Source organism: Aphelocoma coerulescens, chromosome 5, assembly GCF_041296385.1.
Source record: "Aphelocoma coerulescens isolate FSJ_1873_10779 chromosome 5, UR_Acoe_1.0, whole genome shotgun sequence".
NCBI classification, from domain to species: domain Eukaryota; kingdom Metazoa; phylum Chordata; class Aves; order Passeriformes; family Corvidae; genus Aphelocoma; species Aphelocoma coerulescens.
In genome coordinates this window covers 23,352,679-23,378,582 of record NC_091019.1, presented here as the reverse complement: position 1 = coordinate 23,378,582, position 25,904 = coordinate 23,352,679, and the positions used below count along the sequence as shown (strand labels likewise).

At 42.3% G+C, this 25,904-nt stretch overlaps 1 protein-coding gene across 4 annotated transcripts in view; it reads right to left on the bottom strand.

Moving 5' to 3' along the window:
• The window catches only part of LDLRAD3 (low density lipoprotein receptor class A domain containing 3), a 107,452-nt gene extending 82,232 nt beyond the window's left edge, over positions 1 to 25,220 (bottom strand). For 2 of the 4 annotated variants that reach the window (XM_069017120.1, XM_069017121.1), the window contains exon 1: positions 25,156 to 25,220. In XM_069017120.1, coding sequence (XP_068873221.1) covers positions 25,156 to 25,189 — 34 coding nt within the window. In that variant the 5' untranslated portion in view covers positions 25,190 to 25,220. Of the gene's footprint in view, positions 1 to 24,415; positions 24,503 to 24,592; positions 24,657 to 25,155 lie in introns of those variants that run through there. The other 2 variants (XM_069017122.1, XM_069017123.1) reach the window with 2 other exon arrangements.
• Positions 25,221 to 25,904: the final 684 nt, after the last annotated feature.

Sequence of the window (25,904 nt, the reverse complement as noted above, 5' to 3'; positions counted from 1 at the left end):
AAAGGGCAGAAAAAATGCTTCAGCAGGATGCTAATGAAGTATCATCTTGCCCCTCCTCCAATGAACAGTCACTCAGCACTTTTAGAATATTTAATATTTCTGTAGTCTTATGTCTCACCACACAGATCAGACATAGAATCAACCTTTGCAAGTGAATGCAGTTTAAGCAAGAGCTATGTGAAAAAAAACCAAACAAATGATAAACAGATACTAACTGGTAGGCAAAACAGTGTTTCAGCCAGCGAGGAAAAAAAAAACCCAACCATACAAAATGACAACCTCTGCACCTACAGAGATCATAGAGTCCAAATCCATGCAATGATGATGGTATGGAATGGTATCACTGGTCAGGAGCAGAAGCACTATGTCAAACTAACTGCTGCTTTGTGTACGTGGCTGTGATTACCTAAAGGTGCATGTCCTCAACAGGATTTAAGCTGATCTAAATCAGAGCAAATAGCCCCATCTTCAACTCTGGCTATAAATTCCTGTCTTTCTCTTACTGTCCAGTTGCATAAACTCCAACGGAGAGCAGCAAGCTTTAGAAAAAGTTAACCTAGAGCTGTAGTTCTCAGTGCTGTCTGAGTCAACCCACCACAAAGTTTCAAGAGCTTATGCCATCACAGAAGAGAGAGAAAGGAACATACATGCCCCCACCAGATTGAGAACACAACAAGGACTGTAGCCTTTCTCAGGCTAGGTCAGGTCACCTAAAGCAAATACTTCTGCCATTTTCAACTGCAACAGACACCACTTAGTCTCATAATAGTTGTTTGTCTTTAACAACTATGCCACGATTGCTTCTTTAAGCAGCAAAGTTTTGAAGAACACTAACTTCTTCCTGGTAGCTGCATATCCAAGTCTTCCCCAGTAAGGAAAGCTGCATGTCAGAACCAGACATGCCACTCTGTGCCCCAGCAAACACGTAAATGGTGAAGGCTGGTTTCTCATACTGACGTCTTCCTGGTGCTACAGAAACTTTCCTGTCTGACTACCCAGGAGTCACTCTGGCAGTCACACTCCTACGACCAGACACTTTCACTGCTGGGACTGAAGCCCCTACACAGTGGGTAGCTACAGTGACCTGATGGGTGCCCTACTTGACTCCCTGCACACCCCACACTCACACAGTCAGACAAGGTTTCCTTACCCGATTAACCCTGGTTTCCCATTGTAGAGTCCCAAATCTCTGGTTCCTTTAAGTCATTTAATCATGATGCATAACACAAAACCAGCTTGATCTGGTGCCTCTGGAGAGGGAGCCTGAACAATGGAATCCCTGGGCTTTTATACCTTTTACACCTGAGTCCTTGGCTCCTGCTATGTGCCAGTGTCCGGTCACCTGGCCAGTGCCACAGGTCCCTGTGCCCTTTGCTGTGCAAAGGGTCAGCACCAGGTCACAGCCCCCTCCTTGTCTGGGGCTCCCAACATTTCTCTCACGCAGGACACAACCTGCAGCTCTCACTGCAGCTGCACAGCCAGTACTTGCTCTAAGTGTAGCCCTCAGCACTGGCAAGTGACGATTTCAAAGGTGTGCTAGAGACAAAAAGCACAGGGCTCTGAAAGCAAACTCACTGTGTAACAACAGTGGAGAAAGCAAACCAAGATGAAATTGTGATAATGATTATCTTCCTGATGATGGAGATGGCAGAGGGACTTTTCCATCTGGAGAGTTTGCATTTAGGATCTGACAGCACATCAGGAGGAGAAGGTAAGCTGTGGTACTGGTAATGAGGGGAGAACTTGGGCTCTGAGACTACATGAAAAGGTCACACCTAAAAAAGAGCCTGGAAGAGACAGCTGGGTGTGAGGCTCCACAGAGGAAGTCCAAGGAAGGCCGGGATGCAGGACAGAGCAACAAAACAAAACATCAACAATCTCCTTAACAATAAAGAAATAACTCATAACCTTTCACTCAACAACACTGAGCTAATTTTCAAGTGTGAGGAGATTGATGACAGATAACCATGATTTTAATCTAGACAAGAGACAGATCTGCAGACATCTCTACCCTAGGAAGGCAACTCAGCTCCTGCTTTGAAGTCTTGCCCTAAGAAAAGAAAACCAGGAGACCAGAAACCTCTCTCCTAAGGCTCCTAAAAAATCTGGAAGAGGAACAAGAATTTTTTTTCTAAATACATTGAATCAACAGTTAAAATTAGGAGAAGAATTACCAGAAGACAATCAGAGTCAAGGAAAGGCAACGGTTTAAGAAAAGGGAGGTGACTGTACTAGGTGGTAGTGACAGTACACAGACAGTGAAGATGGGATAGTATTCCGAAACAGAAGCATCACCTGGAAATAGATGGTAACCTCTTCAAATACATGCAAATCTAAGAGGGCATACATAAAGACCATGTGAATTGGGTGACAAAACATGATGCAAAGTGAACTTAGAACATCCCTGAATCTTTAAGGAGAAAGGCAACTCATTCCTCACCAGCTGCATAATGCAGAACTGTACCCTGTTAGAAAAAACAATTTCAACAAAACAAGCTGAAAGAGAGCCTTGAGTTCAGAGTATCAGCAGGCTGGGTTATAATCAGCTGATTTTGATCTAACATATAAATGACAACACAACACGCCATGGGGCAGCCACAGCAACACCCTTCAGACTGTCCAGGAGCTCTCACCACTCTCACAGTATTTTGGAGACCCGTGCTAACATACTGGTCTAATTAACCACAGGACACAAGCCTCTTCAAAAGTCACGGCCTAGGTCTATTTGAAGAGATTTTGCCATTCCTTCAGAGTTGAGAGGTTTCTTTTTCTAGAATACTGTGTATTTGCTTTTTCCTGTAGCTTTGGTCACATGCCCTCCACTAGGTAAGCCTCAAAGACAGTTAAGTGGGGGCAGAAGATGGGGCTCAGGAATGACAGATGGATACGAGTCATGGTTATTTATTTGAAGTTGGAAATTTCCCATAATCACTACCAGAAACCTAGAAGATAATCACTTCAAGTGAAAAATAACAGCTTTTATAACCACTTACTTAAAGTGTGATTTTCTCCCATTCAAACTGGGCTCTTTGATGTGCTTTATACAGCAATAATAAAAATTTATACAGAAGATAAAGTTACTCAGTGTTTGCTGCACGGATTAGACTGCTGCTGCTTTCTGTAAGCAAATCAAAACCAGAAAAATAAATGTCATTTGCATTTTGTCAATAGGAAACATGCTGTTAGGCAGATATATGGCAGGGATTATATTGAAGTGAGGGGCTCATTCTTTTCACTGGAGTTTAGTTTCACCTTATCTCTTTCACTTACTCATTGTACCAGAAGCCACAGCCAAGAGCAATGATGTTGTTCCCCTGTAGAGGAATATACAGAGTGCCTCCACACAACAGGACATTAACACGGGGTGCACAGTGGGGCTGTGCAATCTTCCTGAAATGCACTGGTGGCTGATTCTTTCCAGCAAATACTGCCACAGCAAGATACCATTCCAGACACCACACACTCCAAACTGCTTTCAAGCTGGCAGTAAAATCAGGGGTTGACTGTAATATAGGTAATCTTGCATTTTGGCTTTTTCAACACTTGCTGCATTTAACAGCACAGCAAAGAGTGAAGAATACTGGAACGAAGGTAGACAGAGGAAGATTCAGCAAAAAGCAGAGAAGCTTTTCATGAGTGCGTGAGAAAAATGAACTTTCCCCGGGAGCAGTGGATGCAACTGTAGACAGTGTCTCTGGAAAGGGCCACAAAACAAAAAGACCAAGATTCTGTCTCTGTGGTATACTAACTTTCTTCCTTTTCCCACTTTTTGCTTCCTGACAGTTGTTTCCTTTATTTCCTAAAATTCTCTGAAAAGTTTCTCAGGAAAAAAAAAAAAAAAGAAAAGAAAAAAAAAAGGAAAAAAAAAGGAAAAAAAAAAGGAAAAAAAAAAAGTAGCACCTGCTTTTTAGATACCTATCCTGGTCTCAAAAGAAAAAAGTATGTTATCCACTGTACTCAAAGTGCACATGAGACAAAAATTCTCAGAAAGAAGCTTCCCAGTACACTCTAGTTAAGAAAGATTAAGCATTTACATACTTCAGCCCCTAATCCAAATATTTTGGGTGTCTCACTTGAGCCCTCTTGCAGCTTCCAAATCCGGATGTGTTTCATTCAGATGAGTCAATCCTGGGGACAAACCCAGCTAACAAAAATGAATACGTTTCCGGTTAACTACAAAACCATTCTTGCCTTCTAAGATTTCATTCAGCATTTTTTGCATCAGGTATTCTTCTCCACTGAGCCAAATCAAAATTCAGGAGATCTCTAAAACCCCATGCTGTAACTCCACACATCACTTTCCTGGCTAAACAAACAGAAAGCCCTACATTCCTTCTGGCACCCATGATATCTATGTATGCTACAAAGTGTATTTTCTGTAGAAGCTGGGGCGAAGACATGTCCAGACAGAGCGCACCAAACCAGCAAATGCTGTGAGGGCTGCGGAGCAAACCCATGAGCTGGGGAATCACCTGCAGAGCTGCACAGACTGGGATCAGAAGAAATCGACAAGATCTCAAGAACCTCATGAAAATTTTCAACAAAATGAAACTCTTAGTATCTCAGAGAACTCAAAATGCGTAGACAAAAGATGTGGATTCTACATACTCAGTAATAGATTTTTGATTCTCAATGTGCATACCACTTGGTTCCAAGGCAGGATACATTTGTTTTCACACAAATCCAAACTGGAACTTAGGATGCATGAAGTTCATAAATTTGCAAATCTTTTTTTCAAGCTTCTTGGAAAATAAGCATTATCACTGCAGTGGCACCTGAGGCTGGCGAGAACAGAGGTTCTTCAGCACCTAGCTGAACACAGTAATGAAACAGCAGTTTCAGCATACTGCCATTAAGGGTTAATTTCAGTTTTTACTCTTGTTGGCCCAGTTGGCTATTCCCATAAATACCAACCCAGCAGATATAATTGCAAAGCAGGTATATTTGGTTCCAGTCACTCTGCCAATTTAGTAGCAACTAATGTTTGAAAATTGCAGGGTGTAAATTTAGTACAGTGGGTCTCACATCATGTTTTTACTGCTAGAGACTATTTAATTAACAAGAATTAAAAGAAAGATACCACACTTTATGAAAGCTTTTCTGGTTTTCCCCCAAATCCCTGGAAACAAAGAAATAAGAAAAATCAAACTGTATTGACTTGGTAATGACAACAACAGTGCAGCTCAAAACTGTGCGTCTCTGAGTTTCAGCAGTCATTTTTTTCAAGTTGATGAGCAGAGAATTGCTAGTGCCAAGCCATGCCAAGACTTCTGCCAAGCAGCTATCAAATCTTGGTAAGACAAAACAAGCAGCAGGAGACATCTTTGGAATACAAGGACAACCTGAACGTATTTTTTCTGTAACAACAATGTTCAATTTTCTTTCACAGCCCCAAGAAATCAGCAGCTGGCTAGCTCTAATTGTGGCTCTCCACTACACTTCACATACACATTTGCACCTTCCTTTCTGTCCTTCTCACACACTAGAAGAAGTTCAGAAGACAGTGTACATAATAGGTATTTTTAAGAACTTAAAATTACCTACTTTGGTAGGTAATAAACAGTGCTAGACTGACAGCCACTGCCATCAGAGAGACCACCCAGTGTAACGCTTACAGACACTAGCCAAGGTTTCTGCTACTTAACAAAGTGTGCAACAGAAGCAACAAAAGCAAAGCAGCCTCCAGCCTTTGCATTTCCACGAGGCAGCGTGTCAGTGCATCATTGCTGTTATGACAACTCTGATTCTTCCTTGGCAGAACAATGTCTCAACCCACTCAGAGTCCTTACTTGCTTCTGCTCATTTGGGGTTAGATTTTCTAACCAATTACCTAAAGAGACTTACTCCAGACTTACTAAGATTGTCAGACTTTCAGCACCAGAGCCCTGTCACACATACCCTCTCTTTAAAAAGATAGGTCCCTATTTAAAAGAACAGGAATCTTGCTGAATATTCAAAACTCACTTTTCTCCTGGGGAAACCTGAATTGAAGACACTTGGGAGCAACAAAGTTCTTAAAAAGGCACCTGAGATTCTTCACAGACTCATTTTTACTGCAGTAATTTTCTTGAAAGTCAAGGTGACACATTCTGTTCAGATCTTCTGTTGAAGCAGTCACAGCTCCCACATTCTCAACTGGAAAGCCCAGTAAACTGCAACCATCCATACACTGAGGCTTTGCCTATTCTCTGAAGCTACTCCATTAGCATCAGAAAAACAGGCCTCACAGGTGAGGTACAAAGCTCTGAGGTAACAGACCCTGCTACAACTTTGGAAAATTAGTTAAACACTCCAGAAAGGTTTCACATACTTTGCATCAGACAAGATGCAAAGCAAATGGAAAAAAAAAAGATTAAAGAGAGCAAAGATTTTCCTCCCACAAGACAAGTAGGAGGGGGCTTTCACTTATCACAATTATCTTCCCTAAATTTTCCCTTCAGTTTTATTTCCCAATACTGGCAAGTTACTGAAGTATGTGGAGATGAGTACTTTAGCAAAATAATCACTCTCACAAAGAAAAAATATTTGGCCAAGAAGACAAATCCTGGGCTTGTATCATAAAGACCATGAACTTGGGACCACTTTTAATATTCTTTTTATTACAAACAAAAAAATGTCACTATCATTCACGATGCTTCCAAAAAAAAACCCATGCTTTCATTGTTATTATCACTAATGCTGAATTTAACAGGACAGCTGTGCCATCCTATTAGCAGGAGACATTACAGAACACAAAAAGACAATAAGCCATACTGTCTAGGACACAGGATAAGCAACCTCATGAGACTGGTGATATCACTGGCTAACCTGTGACCTCATACGTTATACAAGACATCAGGCTGCTCTGCTTCCAGAGACCCCCAAGCAAGCGCCTCACAGCCCGGATCATTCCAGACAGGCCTTCGTTCATCAGTATGGACGAGGATGCTCATCATTCATTGTAACAGAACATGAACTCCTTGCATTCCAGACCTAGAAGAACCGAGTTTTATGAATGACATCGACAACTCAGTCGCATTCTGTTCAAGTCTGGAACAAAGGCTGTCTGCATCTCACACTGCTTCATGTGGAATGAGACCCCTGTGACCCTGGTGACCAGCCCAAACAAAAGAGGATAGCTGACAGTCAGGAGAGGCTTCCTTCAGAATACCTCATTCATAATTTAACTGTTAACAGCCATGCAACTGGAGTGGCTGCAGGAAAAATTAACTGTATAGCTGTCTGTTATATTGAAAGCACTTGAATTGTGTCTGCTTTCTACCTAAGCAACAGTGCTTCTCTTTAGTTCAAAGGTTAGTCCCTTTGGACAAGAAAAAAGGTGTGAAGCTCAATTAATAAATAGAATTAATTTAACTTCATTTTTAATCATTCAAGGAAAGCTGAATGTGATTACTATAGTCTTTCTCATCTTCCTCATCTCCTATACAATTAATTTTCACATATTCATTCACAATATAGTCCATAACATAGAAAGGAAGTATTTATGCATTTGTTCCTTCACTACAAGTTTTGTATATGGATATTTCTGATTCAGGAGGTTAACACAAAAATAGTATTACTTTTGACCATGTACAGTGACCCATATTCTGTGAACAATCTGAAAAGTCTAAAGGAAAAACTGACACTGAAAATACAATGTAGTGCTAAAATTCACCCAGGACCAAGAAACTTAGTTCAAGCTGTAAGTGCCCTAGATCATATTCTTATGTTTCATACACAAAGCAGATGACGTGGATGAACCAGAAGCACTTTATATTATCTATTAGCTCCTTGAACTATAGCTGTGTTTTGTCCAGATTTTCCAAGAAATAAATCTAAAAGTAATACGCTAAATCTTGACTGCATTACAGCTGACAACTGCACAAACAAACTTAACTGAAGTGTTACCACCACCAAACAACAGCTGTTCATTCCATGTGTGAACTCAAAAGAGAGTCATGTGAAAATGACCAATGATAAAGCACCCCAAACACAGACATCCTTAAGATGAGGATGAAAATTCTTGCTTCCTTTTGCCTTACCTGATCACCAAGTCCATTCATAAGATCAGAAATGGTACAGAGTATCCTTCAGCAGTCTGGAAGCTTCATCCCAAAGGCAGGAATACATTCTCACAGAGACTGCTAGCACAAGGTAACTTTGCAGTTTCATCATTGTCATCATTTGAGTGGCCATTATGAATTTTTCAGTGTATTGCAGATAACCCTACTGACATTCTTCATCACACACAGACACAGCAGACTGTTGATCACAGAGACTGCCAGAGACGGATGGTGGCACAACTTTTCCAGTATGCCCACATAGCTTCTGTGTTTCAGAAGCACCTTGGCAACAAGAAGCACATTCTAACAGAGATGCTTTGTGATCACTTACTTAGCACTAAAAAAATTTGAATGGCAAGATCAAAACCACAGTAAAACTTTAAATGTAGGACAGCAAAAGTTTCCTTCCCCCATGTATTCCCCAACCAAAAGCACAAAATTCATTGTGCTACTGAAAACTGGAAACCAATTACTCCTTCCCCATAGATCTGCCCAAGTCTTAATTCTTCTTTCTGTTGCACCTTTATATAAGAGCTGCTCCACTGAAGCTGTTAAAATCTCACTCGAGTAAAGCACAGAATCAAGGATTACTTTTGTTTGTAGAAAGTAAAGTTTTAAGCCATTGTACTCAGACTTAAAAAATACCCTTTGCCCTTTCTCAATTTGCTGCCTAGAAAGGTCAACAATAAATACTCTTTTTAATACATGGAAGAGCAGATTTAGGAACTTAATGTAGGTACACTGCTGTGCAAAATGCAGGTGCATTGCTGTGCAAAACATCCTAGCTGCAACATATTCAAGTCAAAACTCTCAGTTTGACAACTCCTTCGTGAAAAACTATTTACTAAAAGTAGCAGCATCTTTTGTATCCTCCTTTTTCCCTGAAGAGAGGCAAGAGTGACTACAGACAGAATAAAGTGCAGCAGGCTGAAGAGATTAACTTTTTAGTGTTAATGAAATTTCATCATTTTAAATTTCATTTTGAAACCAACACTTTTTAAAGGAAGCTTGGTAACTGAAAACTGAAGAGAGAATGTAGTAGGTCTTTAAGGAATCCCACAAAGCAGCTGATTGACATTCTTTCCACTCCAGTCCCTTTAATGAAGTTTAAAGACATCAGAACACACTGAAACAAAACCAACAAAGGGTGATCAGGCACTGGAACAGGCTACCCAGAGAACTAGTCACAGCCCCAAGCCTGACAGAGTTCAAGAAGCATTTGGACCATGCTCTCAGGTACATGGTGTGATTCTTGGGATGTCCTGTGCAGGGCCAAGATTTGGACTTGATGATCCTTGTGGGTTCCTTCCAAATAAGGATATTCTGTGATCACCAAGAAGTGAGTTGTCAATTCATCTTTACACCCACAGCAGTTGAAAGGAAAAAGTTAATGCACTGAAACAAATCCATGTAGGTTCTTTTAAAGAATTGTGACGCAAATTCTCAAGAATGTATAGAAATAGTAACAAAATCATTCTTGATGTGTGCTTAAGATAGAACTGAATCAATCTGGAAGCTATGTATGTTTATCCAAAAAAAAACAAAAACCCACCCCAAAAAAACAAACTGTATCTCCCCTTAATGCCGCCTTGGCAAACCAGTCTCAGATGAAAGACATGCTCCAACAGACTGTGTGCTGGTTTTTAGGATGTAGTACAGTCTTTAAAAACATTTGGCATTGCCAAACCCTGCACAAGTGTTAAACAGTTCCATTTCTGCAAGGTAAGGCAGTGTCCCAATTTTAAGAAAGTGATCAGAAAACACTATGACTAAAGTCCAGTTATAGCTATTTATCTTTGGACCTTCATCCAGGACAGCAGATGAAACATGCTTGCAGTGTCCTAGGGGATTAGCTATATAGATAAATGGATACTCCTTCCCCACCTCTCATTTCTACCTATGAGAGCGTGATACTGCCCTGCTTCCTCATTTGTATTTTAGCTCATATCTTACATAGAACAGAGACTACCCTGTGCTAATAAAAATAAGCACCACATATTTTCAAGGACATCTATTTTAAAGTTCCCCTCTTTAGCATGCAGAAAAGAAATCTGCCATATTCCACCCTAGGAAACTGGTGGCACTTTCTTGCTATCAGAAACATTGGAAGGAGAACCTGCACAATTCCAAATCCTCACCTCTGATGATACTATTGAAAGTATGATGATATGACTTCTCACATAAAAAAGCAAAACATATCCAACTGTTATCCACTCCAAAACTACATATTCTTATTATGATGAAAAATGATCAGAAATAACTCACATGTGATTCAAAGTAGTGATATAAAAGGGACAACTGAAAGAGACTTCTCACAGAAGCTTATAGACAACAGCATCAGACAAAAGCAGCAGACCTGTAAGCACTTTGAGCACCAGCAAGAGGAAAAGAGCAGTCTCAAACAGCCTATTTGAACAAAGAAAAGAAGCAGAAGTGACAAACAGTGACAATGTGTCACACACGCAGGGCTGAGTCCTACAAGTTCAGCCTGTCTGCAGTTTGGCCTCTCCTGGACTTGCTGCTTTGCAGATGCAAAAAGAAATCCACCACCTCATCTGATGTTAGGATGTTTCCCCCACTCTTTTTGTAAGCTACTCCAGTTTTTTTGTGGTTCGAGGGCAAAGCATTCCTGGAGGAGAAGGGAAAAGCAAGTGCACAACAACCCCATAAAACATTGGCAAAAGCAGAGCACTGGAACTGACAGGGGAAACTACTGCTTCCTAGTGTCTTACTTAGCAAATCATCGGAAATCAGCTCCAGCAATTAAGTGATAATGAATTATTGATGACACTACTTTGGGGAACTGAGCACTTACCAGCATTTATGAAACTAAAGAAACTGAGGTGTTATCACCATTTTGTAGACAGCACAAAGCAAGGCAGACAGCAAACAATTCTGCGACATTATGCCTTGCCAAGGATCACTGTTATCTCTGACATGTTATCTTAGTTCTGTTTGCACATGATCACACATCACCTTGATTTGTGTTCCACTCTACCCACGTGTAACATATTCCTGCTTCAGAGAGGCACAGTGAATGCACCATGTACAGAATTCAATAATTTCAGTAACCACATCCTACTACCTTTTCAGAGGTGGGGAGAAAAAGGCTGCTCAAAGTAAAAGGCAGCAAAATTGGAGCCAGGGAAAAACCACTTTAAAATGTGATCTACAACACATGTTCAGTGGCAGAATTTGCCCTTGAGAAAGCAAAGAAGGTATTCAAGCCCTACTATTTCAAGATACTTTAAGTCTGTGCTTAAAATGTCTTTAAGTCAGCCAACTTTTTTTGCCAATGCAAATATATTCAACTAGAAAAATCAGAAGAAAGCCAAGAATTCAGTCTTGGATTTAAAACACTCTTGCCAGCTACTCACGGCTGTCAGTAATGCCACACAGGAATATTTCCTATCACTAACACATAAAACTAATCTAGGAAAGAGAACTTGCTCTACTCCTACCATACTTCACACCTGAGCTTCCCAACTGATGCCGTTATCTATTTATACCATTAAAAACCAAACAGACAAAGGAGGATATGACCATTCACTGCACATTATTATCTATCCTGCCCCTTCACAATTTTTCATCAAACTTATAAAGCAGACAGGCTATTGTCTACATGCACTTAAAGGTAAGTCTCCCACATTCCTAGAGCTTTCACTCTCAACAGCAGCTGCCAGAGCTGAGGCAGACGCAGATGCAGCTTTACAAATTAGCAGCCATATGTCATCCAACCGGCATGAAACACCACGATGCCCCTTCAAACACCACAATGGTTACATGCGAGTGTGCTGCCTCCTAGTCAGCTCTCCAACAGGAATGTTGGTGACATAAGCTTCAGGAGGAGGAAGATTAATGTCAGTACCTGCAACATAGTCCAGCCTTGCAGACAGGATGCCTTTCAGGAAAGGGCAGCTTTCTGTGTGCAATTTGAGACAACCGGAGATAGGGTTCAATCCGGCCACAGATGTCTTACATGATCATATTATTCTGCTTTCCTTGGCTTCAGTTTCCCTTATCTGTTAATGACTACTAATGCTCTCCTATCCCATGGGAATACTTCCAGCATCCATAATTTATGTTTCTACTCTGCTTGGATGCTGAGAAGATGGGTACCTGAAGATACATACTGATCAGCTGTTTGCCAAATACATAAACTGTTTTTTAAGAAGTACCATAAAAAATGCAAACTATTAATATTAAAGCCCATCTATGTATCATATAATTATTAAGGAGGGAAAAGGCCTCAATGATCTCTGAGTCCAAACATTAACCCAGCACTGACAAGTCCACTACTACACCATATCTCTAAGGACCACAGCTACAAGTTTTTTGAACACTTCCAGAGATTGTGATTTCACCACTTTGCTGGGCAATCTGTTCCAATAATTGATCACCCTTTCAGTGAAGAAATTTGTCTTTATTCCCAATCTAAACCTGCCCTGGTGTAACTTGAAGCCATTTCCTCCTGTCCAATTTCTTGTTACCCTGACTACTTCACCTCACTACAACCTTCTTTCAGGGTGTTGTAGAGAGCAACAAGATTCCCCCACGAGCCTCCTTTTCTGCAGGTTAAACAATCCCAGCTCTTTCAGCTGTTCCTCACAAGACTTGTGCTCCAGACCCTTCACCAGCTCCGATGCCCTACTCTGGGCTCATTCCACTACCTCAATGTCTTTCTTGCAGCGAGGGGCCCAAAACTGAACACAGGATTCAAGGTGTGGCCTCACCTCTGCCAAGTATAGGGGGACAATTGTTGCTCTGGTCATGCTGGCCACACTATTCCTGACTCAGGCCAGGATGCCATTGGCCTTCTTGGCCCTTTGAGCACTGCTGGCTCATGTTCAGCTGCTGCCCACCAGCAGCCCCAGGCCCTTTTCCACAGGGCATCTTTCTAGCCACTTTTTACCAAGCCTGCAGTACCACATGGGGCTGTTGTGAAGGGCAGGACCCAAGATTATGAATCTGTAGGTTCCAAAGTATCCAAAAATTACTCTGCCCTGGAAACATGCAAAGACTAGCTCTTGGTACAGCTGCTTATGCCTAAGGTTTAATTTTGACAGTTGAGCTCACTCAAACTGTTCGCTAACCAAAACCTACAGCATTTCAGTAACACATTTTTTCCAACACAACAAGCCAACTTCTATAGTCCTTCTAAATAGCCCTTCTAAACTGAAGCAAACAACACTGAACAGTAACTAAATCTTAGCCAAGGTTAGTTTTCTTACAGGAATGTGCCAAGTAGCATGGAAGGCTTGTGTTTGCAAACACCCAACTTATTCCACCTTCAAGGGCCAGACTGGCAAAGGTGCAAAGACCGTTCCATTTCCTCAATGTCACTGCTCCTTTGAGACATCCCATATCAGACATGCTTCCTTTCCAAAATGGAGATAGCCACCAGATATTTTAGAAGTCTAAATCATGCACTCTTCACTGGGTTGAAAACGGGCTGAATAGTCAGGCCCACGGGGAATGGACATACATCCAGCTGGTGGCTGCTCACAAGTGGTGTTCCCCAGGGCTCAGTGCTGGGGACAGTCCTGCTTAATACCATTATCAATGACCTGAATGAGAGGATCACGGCTCTTCTCAGCCAGTTTGTAGACAGTGCTAAGTTGGGCAGGAGTGTTGATCTGCTGGACAGGCTGGATCGATGTGTTTGAGGCTCAACAAGGTAAAGTGATGGGTCCTGAGGGAGTTGGTGTTGTTCAGCCTGGAGAAAAGGAGGCTTGGAGAGACCTTATCACTCTCTCCAACTGCCTGGAAGGAGGTTGCAGCCAGGTGGGGGTTGGCCTCTTCTCCCAGGCAACCAGTGACAGGACAAGAGGACATAGCCTCAAGCTGCATCAGGGGAGGTTCATGCTGGACATCAGGAAGAGTTTTTTCACTGAAAGGGTGAGCACTGGAATGGATTGCCCAGGGAGATGGCGGAGTCACTACCCCTGGAAGTATTCAAGAAGTGACTGGACACAACACTTGGTGCTACAGTTTAGTTGACATGGTGGTGTTTGGTCAAAGGCTGGACTCGATCTCGGAAGGCTTTCCCAACCTTGATGAGTCTATGATTCTATGTAGGCTTAATTTTAACAGGATCTAACAGGCCTTACAGATACAGGCCCAAAGGAAGTTACACCGATTGCTTTTTCAACTGGAAAGTTTGCTCACATTAGTGATCTGCCTAATTTTTCAACTACTGATGAGAAAATAAATAAAGCACCAACACTGCAGGGAAAAATTAGCTAAATTGTGCTTTACAGGCTGAACACAGTTTCCCCATGAGGCTACTCACAAGGAGCAGCGGCAGTCAGCAGGTCAGCAACTCTGGATTCAACCTCAGTTAGGACACAAATATCCTGCCAATGATCAGCACTGTTTCTTGTGTTTTCAGATTTTATTTGACTCAGCTAATTGGCCATTAAGCTCCAATGAGGTGGACATTTATCTACAGATAACACAAGGAAATTGGAAAGTAAGCAGCCTGAGGCTACCCTGAAGACTGTTAACCAAATAGCAAGGCAGAGCTCAATTAAAACAATTCATCAGAAAACCTATATAGTCTATTGGCAGATTTTCAAGGATCCCATTAGAAATTTTAAGGATATTCAATCTGATTAGACACAGAAATCTATCTCATGTAGAAGTCATTAATAAGTAAAGAGCCTTTAACTTTGAAAGCCTGAAAGTTATCAAAGCTGCAGCAGGAAGAGACACTGGGCCTTTTCTCTGTAACTAACATGCACAATTTTGCATAGGAATGGTAAATGCTTTCTCTGCTATATGGAAAGAAGTGAGACTGATGAAAAGGTACAGCTGTGCAAACCAATGTCATTGAGTACCCACCACTTTTGGGGGGACTCTGTTGATGTAACTAAGAGATGCACACTTTTACATGCTACCTCAAAAGAGCCTACATCCAGGACCTCTGAATCAGGAGTATTCCATGAAATGTCTAATACCTCAGTTATTGAAAAGGGCAGGCATTTCAATCACTTGAAATTGCAGTGCAAATAGGAAATTACACTGCAAAACATTTTGTTTCTCATTTTATGAAAACCTGAAGAAGAAAAATGGCTATTGTGCTCTTAACCTTAATGGACATATAATTCAAGTAATAATAAGGTCACTGAAACTGTTCTGGACTCTTTTTTTTGAAAAGAAAGGTTGCAATGAAAAACGTTTCAAAAAATGTGATGATGTCAGCAATCCCTATAGGGAAAAAAAATCTGACAACACTCTACTTCAAACTTACAATTTAGAAGCTGACATTCCTCATGGAAGATTTTCAGGGTACAACTGGTACTGCCAACTTGTACTGTTTGTAAATATTCCAAGGAACTCTACTATCAACGTCCTTTTTATCTTTCAGGTGCTCTGTTAATGTTCTAGGCAGACCACTTTGATCTTTGGACAGAAGTACATTCCTGATTTGTACACTGCACATGGTAGCTCCATTTTCACAGGAGATAAAAAGAATAGGTTCTTGAAATTTAAATACTGCTTGCAGATAACAGAGGGAAGTCCTCCATCTGACTGCAAAAGGACAAATGCTTGTGGTTTGATTAAGGACTTGTAAGCTGAAATATCACAGGGATTCACTTTTTTCTTACCTTCACACTTGCTGATATTCAAAGCCAGTATATTCACAAGATTGAAAATGCCTAAAAAGCATAGGTAGATCTCACCTTTTAAGAAAGGGCTACCAAACACTTGTTAGAGAAGTAAATGAGAATTCCAACAGGACTCAATTCAATAGAGGGCAAGTTTAACATCTAGAACCATGGTTACACAGTAAAATGAATGATCTCTTCATTTAAAAGTTCGCAGTGTTTTGAGGTTTTTTTTTACAATTCTACCTGTAACTCCATTCATTTCACTCACAATCAAATACTGAAATTCAGCCATGTAGATTGTTTCCTCCCTCTCCACCTTCTTTTCACCTTTCAAAAACTTGCTGAAAGGAAAAAGAAGCCTTTTTTGAGTTTGAAAGACAGCAATCACCACAAACACTGTGGTTCCTCATTAGCTAATTCTGAATTATGCCTACTTAGTTTAAAAGATTTTGTCTTTTAAAAGTGATTGAGCAGTAAGTTCTTCCAAACTCCAGGATTTCACAAGTGCAGTCTGCTTTCTGCCAGACTCAGTAGATCTTGATCTCAGCATCTGTACTGCGCCTTTCCAGTTAGCCAAACAAGCACAGATGTTCAGATTTCACATGATGCCAAGGCCTTGAGAAGACACGTTTTTTACTATTGATCAGATCATGGAAGATTTAATTTGGCATCTCCAAGATCCCCCATCCAAGATCAGCATCAGAGCCCCAAACTCTTCTGGAGGACAGCCATTCTCCTCAAGACAAAAACCATGCACTCCAGGTTCCAGTTAACCATGCATTCAGTTTAGGAGTGTGCAGTTCCACCCAGATTTTAAGACTTGACAGTTTTGGGCCCAGCCACAAGAGCAACTCATGCCACTGGCATGAGGCTGGCTAACAAGTTAGAGGACTTATTTAGCCCTTGAAACTCATTGACTGCAATATGTTTCCTTTGAAGGCCACACATGCTGACTCTACCAATTTATGTATTCATGAAGGTGTGATGTGCATTGGCAGGTGAAGCAACTCTATGTATTTAACACCGTAACTACTCTATGACTGCATATATTTAACAATGCATTCACTAACTATTTAGCCATTTATGCATCACACCTTGCACTGTGTCAAGTAAATATTATCTGTCCTTTGTAAATGATCCCTGAGTAACAGAGCATTTGCTTAAGATGCACAATTCACTTACAAACTGTACCAGAAACTGAGCAAGACCAAGTCCCAAGTAGTCTGCTCTTACTAAACTCCACCTTCCGAACTCAGCAGCAGTGAAGTCCCACACAGCCTAAAGCTGGGCCTTAGCACACAGCACAGCTAAGCAGTGGATAGGGAGGACAGGGAGAAGAAAAACAAGCACAGCACCAGTGGCAGAGTGAAGCAGAGCACTTGCAGCAGGGTAGAGGCAAGGGAAAAATAACAATTCCTAACTGCAGGTTTGGAAAAGATATAATAAGTATACATAACAGCATCTTTCTTTTTAAGTATGGAGGCACGATGAGGAAGTCCATGGCTAGCTCCATGCATCAATGGGTACAACCTGGTGAGGTCATAAGGAACAAAGGGAAAAAAAAAAAAAAAGGGATACTGAGAGGAAGAAGGAAGTGACACAAATCATCTATGAAAAGAAGCATGTAAAGACTAGTCATCAGCATGCAGCTTCAGAACAAGAGAACAAGGGTGAAGGCAAAGAAAGAAAAAGAAAGGAGTTTGAATCTGACAAGAAAGAGATTCACAATCTGAGAAACAATGGCTATCTTTAGCTGCAGAATTTTAGCTAACCTTATACAAAGAGCAGCAGAAACATTTAATGGCCCTTAACGTAACTTATTCTTGCATCAGGAGAGCAGCAGCAGAACACCAGTCCTGAGACTGAGTTAACAGCCTCGAAACTCAACCCTGCAAGCTCAAGTATTGCCTTCTGCAGCCACGTGTGTGAGCAACGACCGCATTCCCTGCGAAGCAGCCGCTATCAGCGAGTTCAGCACAGTGCTGAGCCACGGGTTACCTGTGCAGAGCACCCTGGACAAGCAACAGTACTTCAAGTTGCCAACTCCTGACCTGCCTTACAAAAGGGAGAGAAAGTGCAACGTGACAAGTACATGGGTTTTCACAAGTATATCAATTAGTGTGTCTCTATCATGTTTCACATCTTTGAAAACCTAACGCTCCTGTGTTTGAGGAATCTTAATGTCTTTATGCTAACAACAACAAAAAGAAAGAAGAAAACAGGAATACTTGACTAAAAATCATCATATCATGAAAAATCTACTTACTTCATATCAAATCCATACGAGGCAAGGCAGCACATTTCTTAAAGGCAAAAAGCAATATTTTGAACTGTAAAAAGACATGCCTGATATTTGTGGCATAGAGCTCTTGGTTAAAACTAGGGTAGCACTAACAGCATCAGAGAAAGTTGGAAGGAGAGCTGGTGTCCAAAAAAAAAAGTTTAAACAGATAAAAGGGAAGGGAGTACAGTGATGAAAGAATTCTATCTCGCCCAAAGTCATCCTGCTGATCAGTAACACAACCTGGAGCAGATCCTGCAGCACTAAGACCCTGAACAGCTTTGCCCAGAAGACTACAAGTCTTCAGTTGACACAGATACGTATGGCTGGCAATGGTGTTCTGTCAGGAGCTGTAAGCATCATCTGACTCATTAACAATTGAAGTGATAAATTCATCCAAAATACATAAAGCAAGAGAAATTACTCCAAGGAATGAAGGAATCTGAGCACAAAGTGACACTCAGTAGCCAGAATTCACATCCTAATTTTTAATGGAACCATAACCTACTTGCTGCAGTAACATTATTGCATTTTATCAAAAATGGAGATAAATCCTCAGAGGCAAATGCTACTTAAAATCAAACTCTTCATCCAACAAATGCAACAGTTTCAAAATAGACCAACATAGGCTACCTCATCTATTGTAACTGGTTTCCATCTAAAATTTTCAAGTAAGAGAACCTTCAACCAGGAATCTCCTCCATCACATTCCCTAGGAGCCATCTGGAATCTGTCTAAGCAGATGAAAGATAACAACACAACACCAGAGATCCATAGCAAGGCGAGGCACTTAGGGATTTCTCCTTTAATTTAAAAGGAAAAAACTAATCAGAATCCCTACTAAAGAACAAAAATAGCACTAAAACCTGAAAAATTGTATTTTTGCCCCTATTGAAACAAGCTATTTCATAACACAACAGCATACTTCAACGATATTCAACTTACACACTTCCCAATCTTTAATAAATTAAGCCTCAGAGGCTGCTTGAGAGACACTAAAGCCATTTTAAAACACATATCTTTTGGCTAAGAGGACATAGTATCAGGACCTTGGAGATCACTAGCTGCCAATCCTAAATAATCCCACATTTTAGCAGTTTCACAGCCACATCACCTTCCATTCATTACCCCAGCTCTCTGTTCACTGTGACATGTGGCACACTGTGACAGAGCAACTTACTCAACCATTTACACATTGACAAAGAGTAGCTTTGCTTGATATGTTTTAATTGTGGCAAGTTCACAGCTGTCCAGCCCATGGCTGGAGGAACACAGAGGAATAAGTTATCAGCAGCTACCCCATCCCCCCCAAATTGCTTCCATTTTCATTTTGTTCATCTGGGCCTTTTTGATTATCCACCCACATGATTCCCCAGTCCTTCCTTCTCACACATTTCTCACACAAACAGGAGCTACCTATTACTTCTCTCAAACTTCCAAAGAATACATATTTCTATAAGCTGAAACTAAAGTATGTGATTCCACAAGTTCTTTTGCAACCAAGAAGTGGGTAAGTGGGTATCTGCATAAGCAGCTGAGAACAAGAACAAGCAAAGAGACCAATGGCTCCATTTAGAAATCTCACTGCCTCAGCACTTCCCACGTGCAAATTAAAACACACACACACACCAAGCCAGCTACCATTACACCACCTTCTCCCCTAAAAGGATTTTTCTGTCCTGATAGACAACACTGCATGCAAGGTGAGATCGGCCTAAAATGCCTTTTAGTCTGACAGTTTCACTAGCACAAGAGGCTGCATGAAAGAAACTAAACAGCTGATCAAGTTACTGCAGCTTACAAGACTCTGCACATGAAACAGGCAAGTATCTGGACACACATTCAGTCCACGCATATGCAAAACTCCATTAAGCATATAAAATGGAAGTTTCACTATTAGAGATAACTAATTTAGATAAATGCTATCTGCCAAGGTTTTTTGTTTGCTTGTTTTTCTCAAGCTATTTGTTTAGTTTTCAGTCTTTGTCATTGGGTTTTTTTGGGTTTTCTAATATATATGAGGTCCTCCTCAAAAATTCTATAGCAGTCAGTAAATGTATGATGAACTGATTATCCTAATGGATGACTATACAATTACCTCCAGCCATGATCTATTTACATTGCAGGCAAAGGGCAGTCTGTCATGCAGTGTTTCACTTGAGAGCTACCTTATAATAACACCATAAAAACTGTTTTCACTTGAAATATTCCATTCTGCATCTTAGCATTATGGGATCCTGCCAGAGCAGAAGAGTTATGTTTTAATACTTAAAAGACAAAAACACCAAAACCCTACTACTGAGATCCAAGATCTTTCTCCTTCGTCATCCTCAAAACCTGCCAGCTCATCATGAAACTGTTTTCAAATTCAGATCCTGAAAATGCCAGTTGAAATAGTTATCACAGAGTGCCTTGTACCAAAGGTAGAATATCCACAGCTCCAGTCTGCAGCAGCCTAGAAGGCTGAACAGCCTAGAAGGCTTTCTAGCAATTCATAAAACTCATCAGCTTCCACAACAGACAAGACACTGAGATGGAGAGCCCTGCTACCATCACAGCAGATCTCATGCTACAGATTTTTCAGGCCTACTCCATTACTGCATTTCTGCTCACACAGACAGAGAAAGTAACCACAGAACAGGATATATGACAGACACTACTCTGGCAAAAAGAACCTGTTTGGAAAAATAAATTAAAATTTAAAAAACATAAATAAAACAAAACCAAAACAAATTCTTTTACCAGGTGACAAATTAATTTTTAATTAGGCCTTCCCACACTGCCCTGAAACACAGATGCTTGAATCTCAGCTCAATTCATCACTGCTACCTAACAAATCAACATATCCCTGTTAAAGTCTACCAGATTTACAGCAAAGGGAGCCATTTTATTCCTCACCCAGTAGATAATCAGCACACAAATGAAAGCAGGATGCAGGTTCCTGTTGTCACAATAAAAATATTATAGTATCTACAGGAAACTTTTTCCTCTAAAGAGGTAGGGAGCTTGCTGCTCTCAGTGTATCAGGCACTACAGACTGACTGCATGCTGTAACAATTTATTTCACATTTGTACAAAAGGTGCATTTTTACTACCTATATTCTTTATAACAATCTCCACTTCCTATCACAACATGTGACTGCAACATTGCAGTCATGCTTCCACCCTCTCCACTGGGCAGCTGCAGACTACTTGCAGCAATTATCCCAAGTGAGATAGGATGGATGGAAGCTCCTGAGCCTTGTAACTCCCCACATTCAGCAAGCAACAGAAACCTGTTTAAATCTAGCCAAGGACACATCCCCCCCCAAATTACTGTCTGCTTATTTTAGTCCCTGCAAAAAAAAATGGACTTGCAAGAGTAAAGTCTGACAACAGCCTCAAACATCAAACGTCAATAACAAATCAAACAAATAACCAGAAACTGATTCAAGACAACTTGTCTGTGGGCATTGGCTCCTGCAAGAAATCCCACATTCTCCTCAGCATGGCTGTGGAGCTTTGCATAAAGTGAGTACTTCCTGACTGCTCTCATCATGACCACTGGCACACTTACATCTTCAGCAAATATCCAGCGCTTGTGATTTATTACTGTCCCAAGTTGGAAGATTCCTGACTTGCCAACTACAGGAATCCTTGTCCACCTCTCCCACACTGATGTGCTACCCATGCCCACAGCTGGCTTACGTACCAAGAGAGAGGAACACTGGTTATGAAGCAGTAGACTCAGTCTAAGAGTTTTTAAGAGGACTGCCTGAAAAACACAGAACAGACCTACTGAATACACAATACAGACACGAGTCTCCAAGTAAAGAGTGGTTTTCCTCTCTCTCTGCTTATCCAACAGTAGAGACCACTACTCAGCAGTGCCATCACTCCTGCCACACCGTACATAAGGTTTTCAGCAAAGAATTTCCACTATTAGTAATTTCCCTGAATGTCAGTACAAATGAAGACCCATGTAAGGAAATAATGGCTATTTCCTTAACACCAAGTGGAAGTTTTAAGCTAGCAGATATTACACAATGCAGACTGATGTGGTAACATGACTCTTCAAATAGCTCCTATCCCTGCTTGATTTTAGGGATATTCTGGTTTTTTCCAAGCTTTTGAGGTGAAGTTGCAAAATGCAATGAAAGCACATGTGGCCCTTCATGTTTATGCTGTCTGTGGAATGGGGTCCTGATTCTAACAATATTAGACCAAAAGACTGGAGGGAATAAGACACAGAAGCCTCCCATTAATACAGAGTAAGTTGAGTGTATTGTAAGAGGCATAATATCTACATTATGTATTTGACTTATGCATCAGAAAAGCCCTTATACTGAACTGTGACACCTGGGGATGATACTCAGAAATTCCAGCCGTGCATTGCATTTTGATTCTCCAGTCAGTTGAAGATTAACATTTTAAAACCTACTTCATCTCAAACAGGAAGGTCTGTAATTGTCAGAAAAAAAAATGTCCCTTTCCTGCTCACTTTGTAACCATACTTTTAAAAGCAGTTAATTTACCTGAGAGTTTGTGACTCCTGCCATCATTTCTCTCCTTAATGGATGATATATGGGTTGAAGAAAAAAATATATAAATCTATGTTCAAAACATATTCAGTAGATTTAGGTTTCTTTGAATAAAAATTTTGTCTTGAATACACAGTACAGTGGCAGTCAGGATTACAGAACTCATTTTTCTCTTAGGGACTGTTTACATTTTATTGGTTTTTCAGCTATAGTGTACTTGCAATTCTCTGAAACAATCCTTTCCAAAACTCACTGTAACTGTGTGCAGATCAGCTTGCATTACTCCATACAAGCAGTAGAAGAAGATAAACATAGATGTCTGTTTTCTAACTAACAGACCTTCTTCTATATTAACTTAACCCGATAATGTTGTTACAGTCTGAGCTGGAAACAGGAATCCTTGCAGGACCTAACCTACATCCAGGAACTCCTGGGCTGACACTGAGCCAAAGTAAAGTGCTGGAAACTGGGTCACACTATGACATGTACAGGGCAGCAGGAGGGGATCGGAGCTGAGCCTGACCTGCTTATACTGGCAAGAGCACGAGAGATGAAAGAAACTGGGTGTGCATGGTGTGTGCGCTGCCCAAGAGCTTGATGAGACTTGAAATGAGGTGGGGACTAGAAAAGGAAAGCAAGGTAATCAGGAAGCTCCAGCACAGGAAACAGAGGCTAAAACTTCAGATCAATAGTCTCTTTCTGATCAATTACCAGTTAGTTACCAATTGAAATTAAACCAGCCTGGTGTCAGTTCACATTCAAGTATCACAACAACATAAAACCTTTCCCATGCTGACAAGCTCCTTCAGGATGAAAAACACTATTTGATACAACTACAATATTATGAATAAAGATACAAATAAAAGATCAACTTTGCCTTGCAAATATTCACTGCCAATGAGAGTCAACAGTTGCTTACTTCTGCATGCTAGCAGAACAACTGTTTAGACAGGGAGACTACATGCTGTTTATCTTCTGTTAACTGAAATTCATCCCTAGGGTTTCAAGGTTTCCCATCTGTACCCAAAAAAAGATTCAATAGGAAAAGAAGTACTTTCAGGAGTTACCAGAAGTAAAATTCAAAACAAAGTGAAAGCCAGGCAGAGACAAACTTATGCTCCCTGTGGGAAGCTTGCAAGGGTGCCAAAATATACAGAGGAAGCAACATCTAAAAAACAAATCCCTGAAGACCCCCTACTTTATTTTTCAAAAGAAAAACAGAACACATGAAAAAAAAAGTTTCAGAAATTTCTTTGAACCTGCCCCAAAGTAAGCCAGAGCCTCTGGTTAAGTAACTGCAAGAATGTTGTGCAAGAATGGCAGTCAGCAGTCAAAAAGCTGAAGTACCAACTTCCACACAAGAAACAGTTCTTGGTCACTGCCCCCAAGCCAAGGTGGAGCAGGAACATGGGGTGTGGGTGGCTGGGAAACCTTCAGATGTAAAGATCAGTATCTTGTAGATGGGAACCCTCCGTGTTAATCTAAGGGTGGTATTACAAGCAAATATATTCAACACATAACTTGGTGAGAATAATTAGATGAAATTTTGGCAGCAGTAAAATGGAAATTAATAAAGAAGAAGGCAACACAATCCAGATAAACAAACCTGAGCTTCATCTGAAGCTTCCCAAAAAAGGAACAGCAGAAACAGTTTTGCAAAGACACCTAAACCTCCATAAGCTTTATGTATGTCACAGTCAAAGTTTGCAGTTGTGCAATTTCAAAATAGCGCAAGTCCTGTAACTCTTCTCCTCCTTCTTACCCATCTACCCCAAACTCGAATTTTACCATGGAAGCCGTGAAACTTACGAGTTCTTCATGACAACAAACACTCTTAAAAGAGAAGAAAAGAAAATAATTTCAGTTTGATAATCTGAGTTTTACACACTGTGTGTCATCACTTCATCGCCAAGGCGTGATTCGGAAACAGACACAGCAGCATGCAGCCAGGCTACTTACACCGTCTGGAAAAGCGCCCGCTAAGATCATGTGGCAGAAATAATTCACACCTGCAGCAAAGCTGCACAAAACATCATCAACTCGCCGATTTTGACAGGCATATGCCGACCATGGCGGGGAGAAAGCGTTTCTATATAGACGAATATTAATAAGAAGTATGAAATCCCCTTTCCGCACCCCAAGCAAAGCCAGGCAGGACCCGAGCGCTTCACTTGGCCACATTCCGCCGCGGGCCCACCGGCGGAGGGTCGCCCGCACCCGCCAGGGCCTCCCTCGCCCCGAGGCGGCCTCGCAAAGGAGAAGGGGGCCCGCCCCGGGATGCACCAGCGGAGCCGCGGCCCCTTCGGCCCGGCGGCGACTTCGACGCCCGGTTCGGCCCAAGGGCGTCCGACCCCAACGCCGGCCCGGCGCCGCCGTCCGCTCCACGCGCCTCGCCCCACGCCGGCCCCGCTCACCCCCGCTGGGGTCGGGACCAGCCCGAGCACGCCCCGAGGGGCGGAGGGGCCGAGACGCACACGCCGCGCCCCCGCCGTGGGCATCCCGGCCCGGCCCGCCCGGGGAGGGGAGGGGAGAGCGGCGAGAGCAGCCCGGGGAGGGGCGGCCGGCGGCGCCCCCGGCCCGCCACGAGCCGCGCGGGGAGGCGGGGGTAGCGGGGAGGCCCCGGCGCCCTCCCCCGCCGAGCGGAGCCGCCCCCTCGCTCCCGGGCAGCGCCCCGGGGCGCCGCCCCCGCCCGCACTCACCCGCCGAGCCCAGCAGCAGCCACAGCAGCCACATGGCCCCGCGCCGGCTGCCCCGCAAACTTCGGGGCTGCTCCGCCAGTCCGGCCCGACGGAGCCTGCGGCGGGGAGCGGCGGTGCGGGGGCCGGCCCGGGGGAGGGCCCGGGGGCGGTGCCGCCGCCGCCCCGCCCCGCTGGGCGGTCGTGCCCACCCGCGGCTGCCACCGCCCCGGCCCTCACGGCTGAGGGGCCGCCCCATCTTCCTCGCCTTTGTCGCCCATCAGATACCTCCGGCCAGTTTTGACGGCCGGTTGTGGTGGCATTAGCGTATCTTACAACAAACTCTCCGCTTGCTTGCAGTGGTGGGCAGGAGCCCTTTAGGAATACCTGGAAGAGTTTGGGTCAGAGCTGCACCCTGGCAGACACGCCGTACCCTCAAAAAGCCTCCTCTTAACATCCTCTGATGCATGCTCTTCTAAACTTCATTCCCTGACTAGAAGGCGAGGTACTTCCATAGCCAGTCAATCAGAATCAATTACACTGGAAAAGACCTCTGAGATCATCAATTCCAACCTATGACCGAACACCACCTTGTCAACTAGACCATGGCACTGAGTGCCACGTTCAGTCTTTCCTTAAACACCTCCAGGAACAGTGACTCCACCACCTGCCTGGACAGCCCATTCCAACGTCTAATCACCTTCTGTGAAGAAATTCCTCCTAATATCCAACCTAAACCTCCCCTGGCTCAGTTTAAGACTATGTCCTCTCAT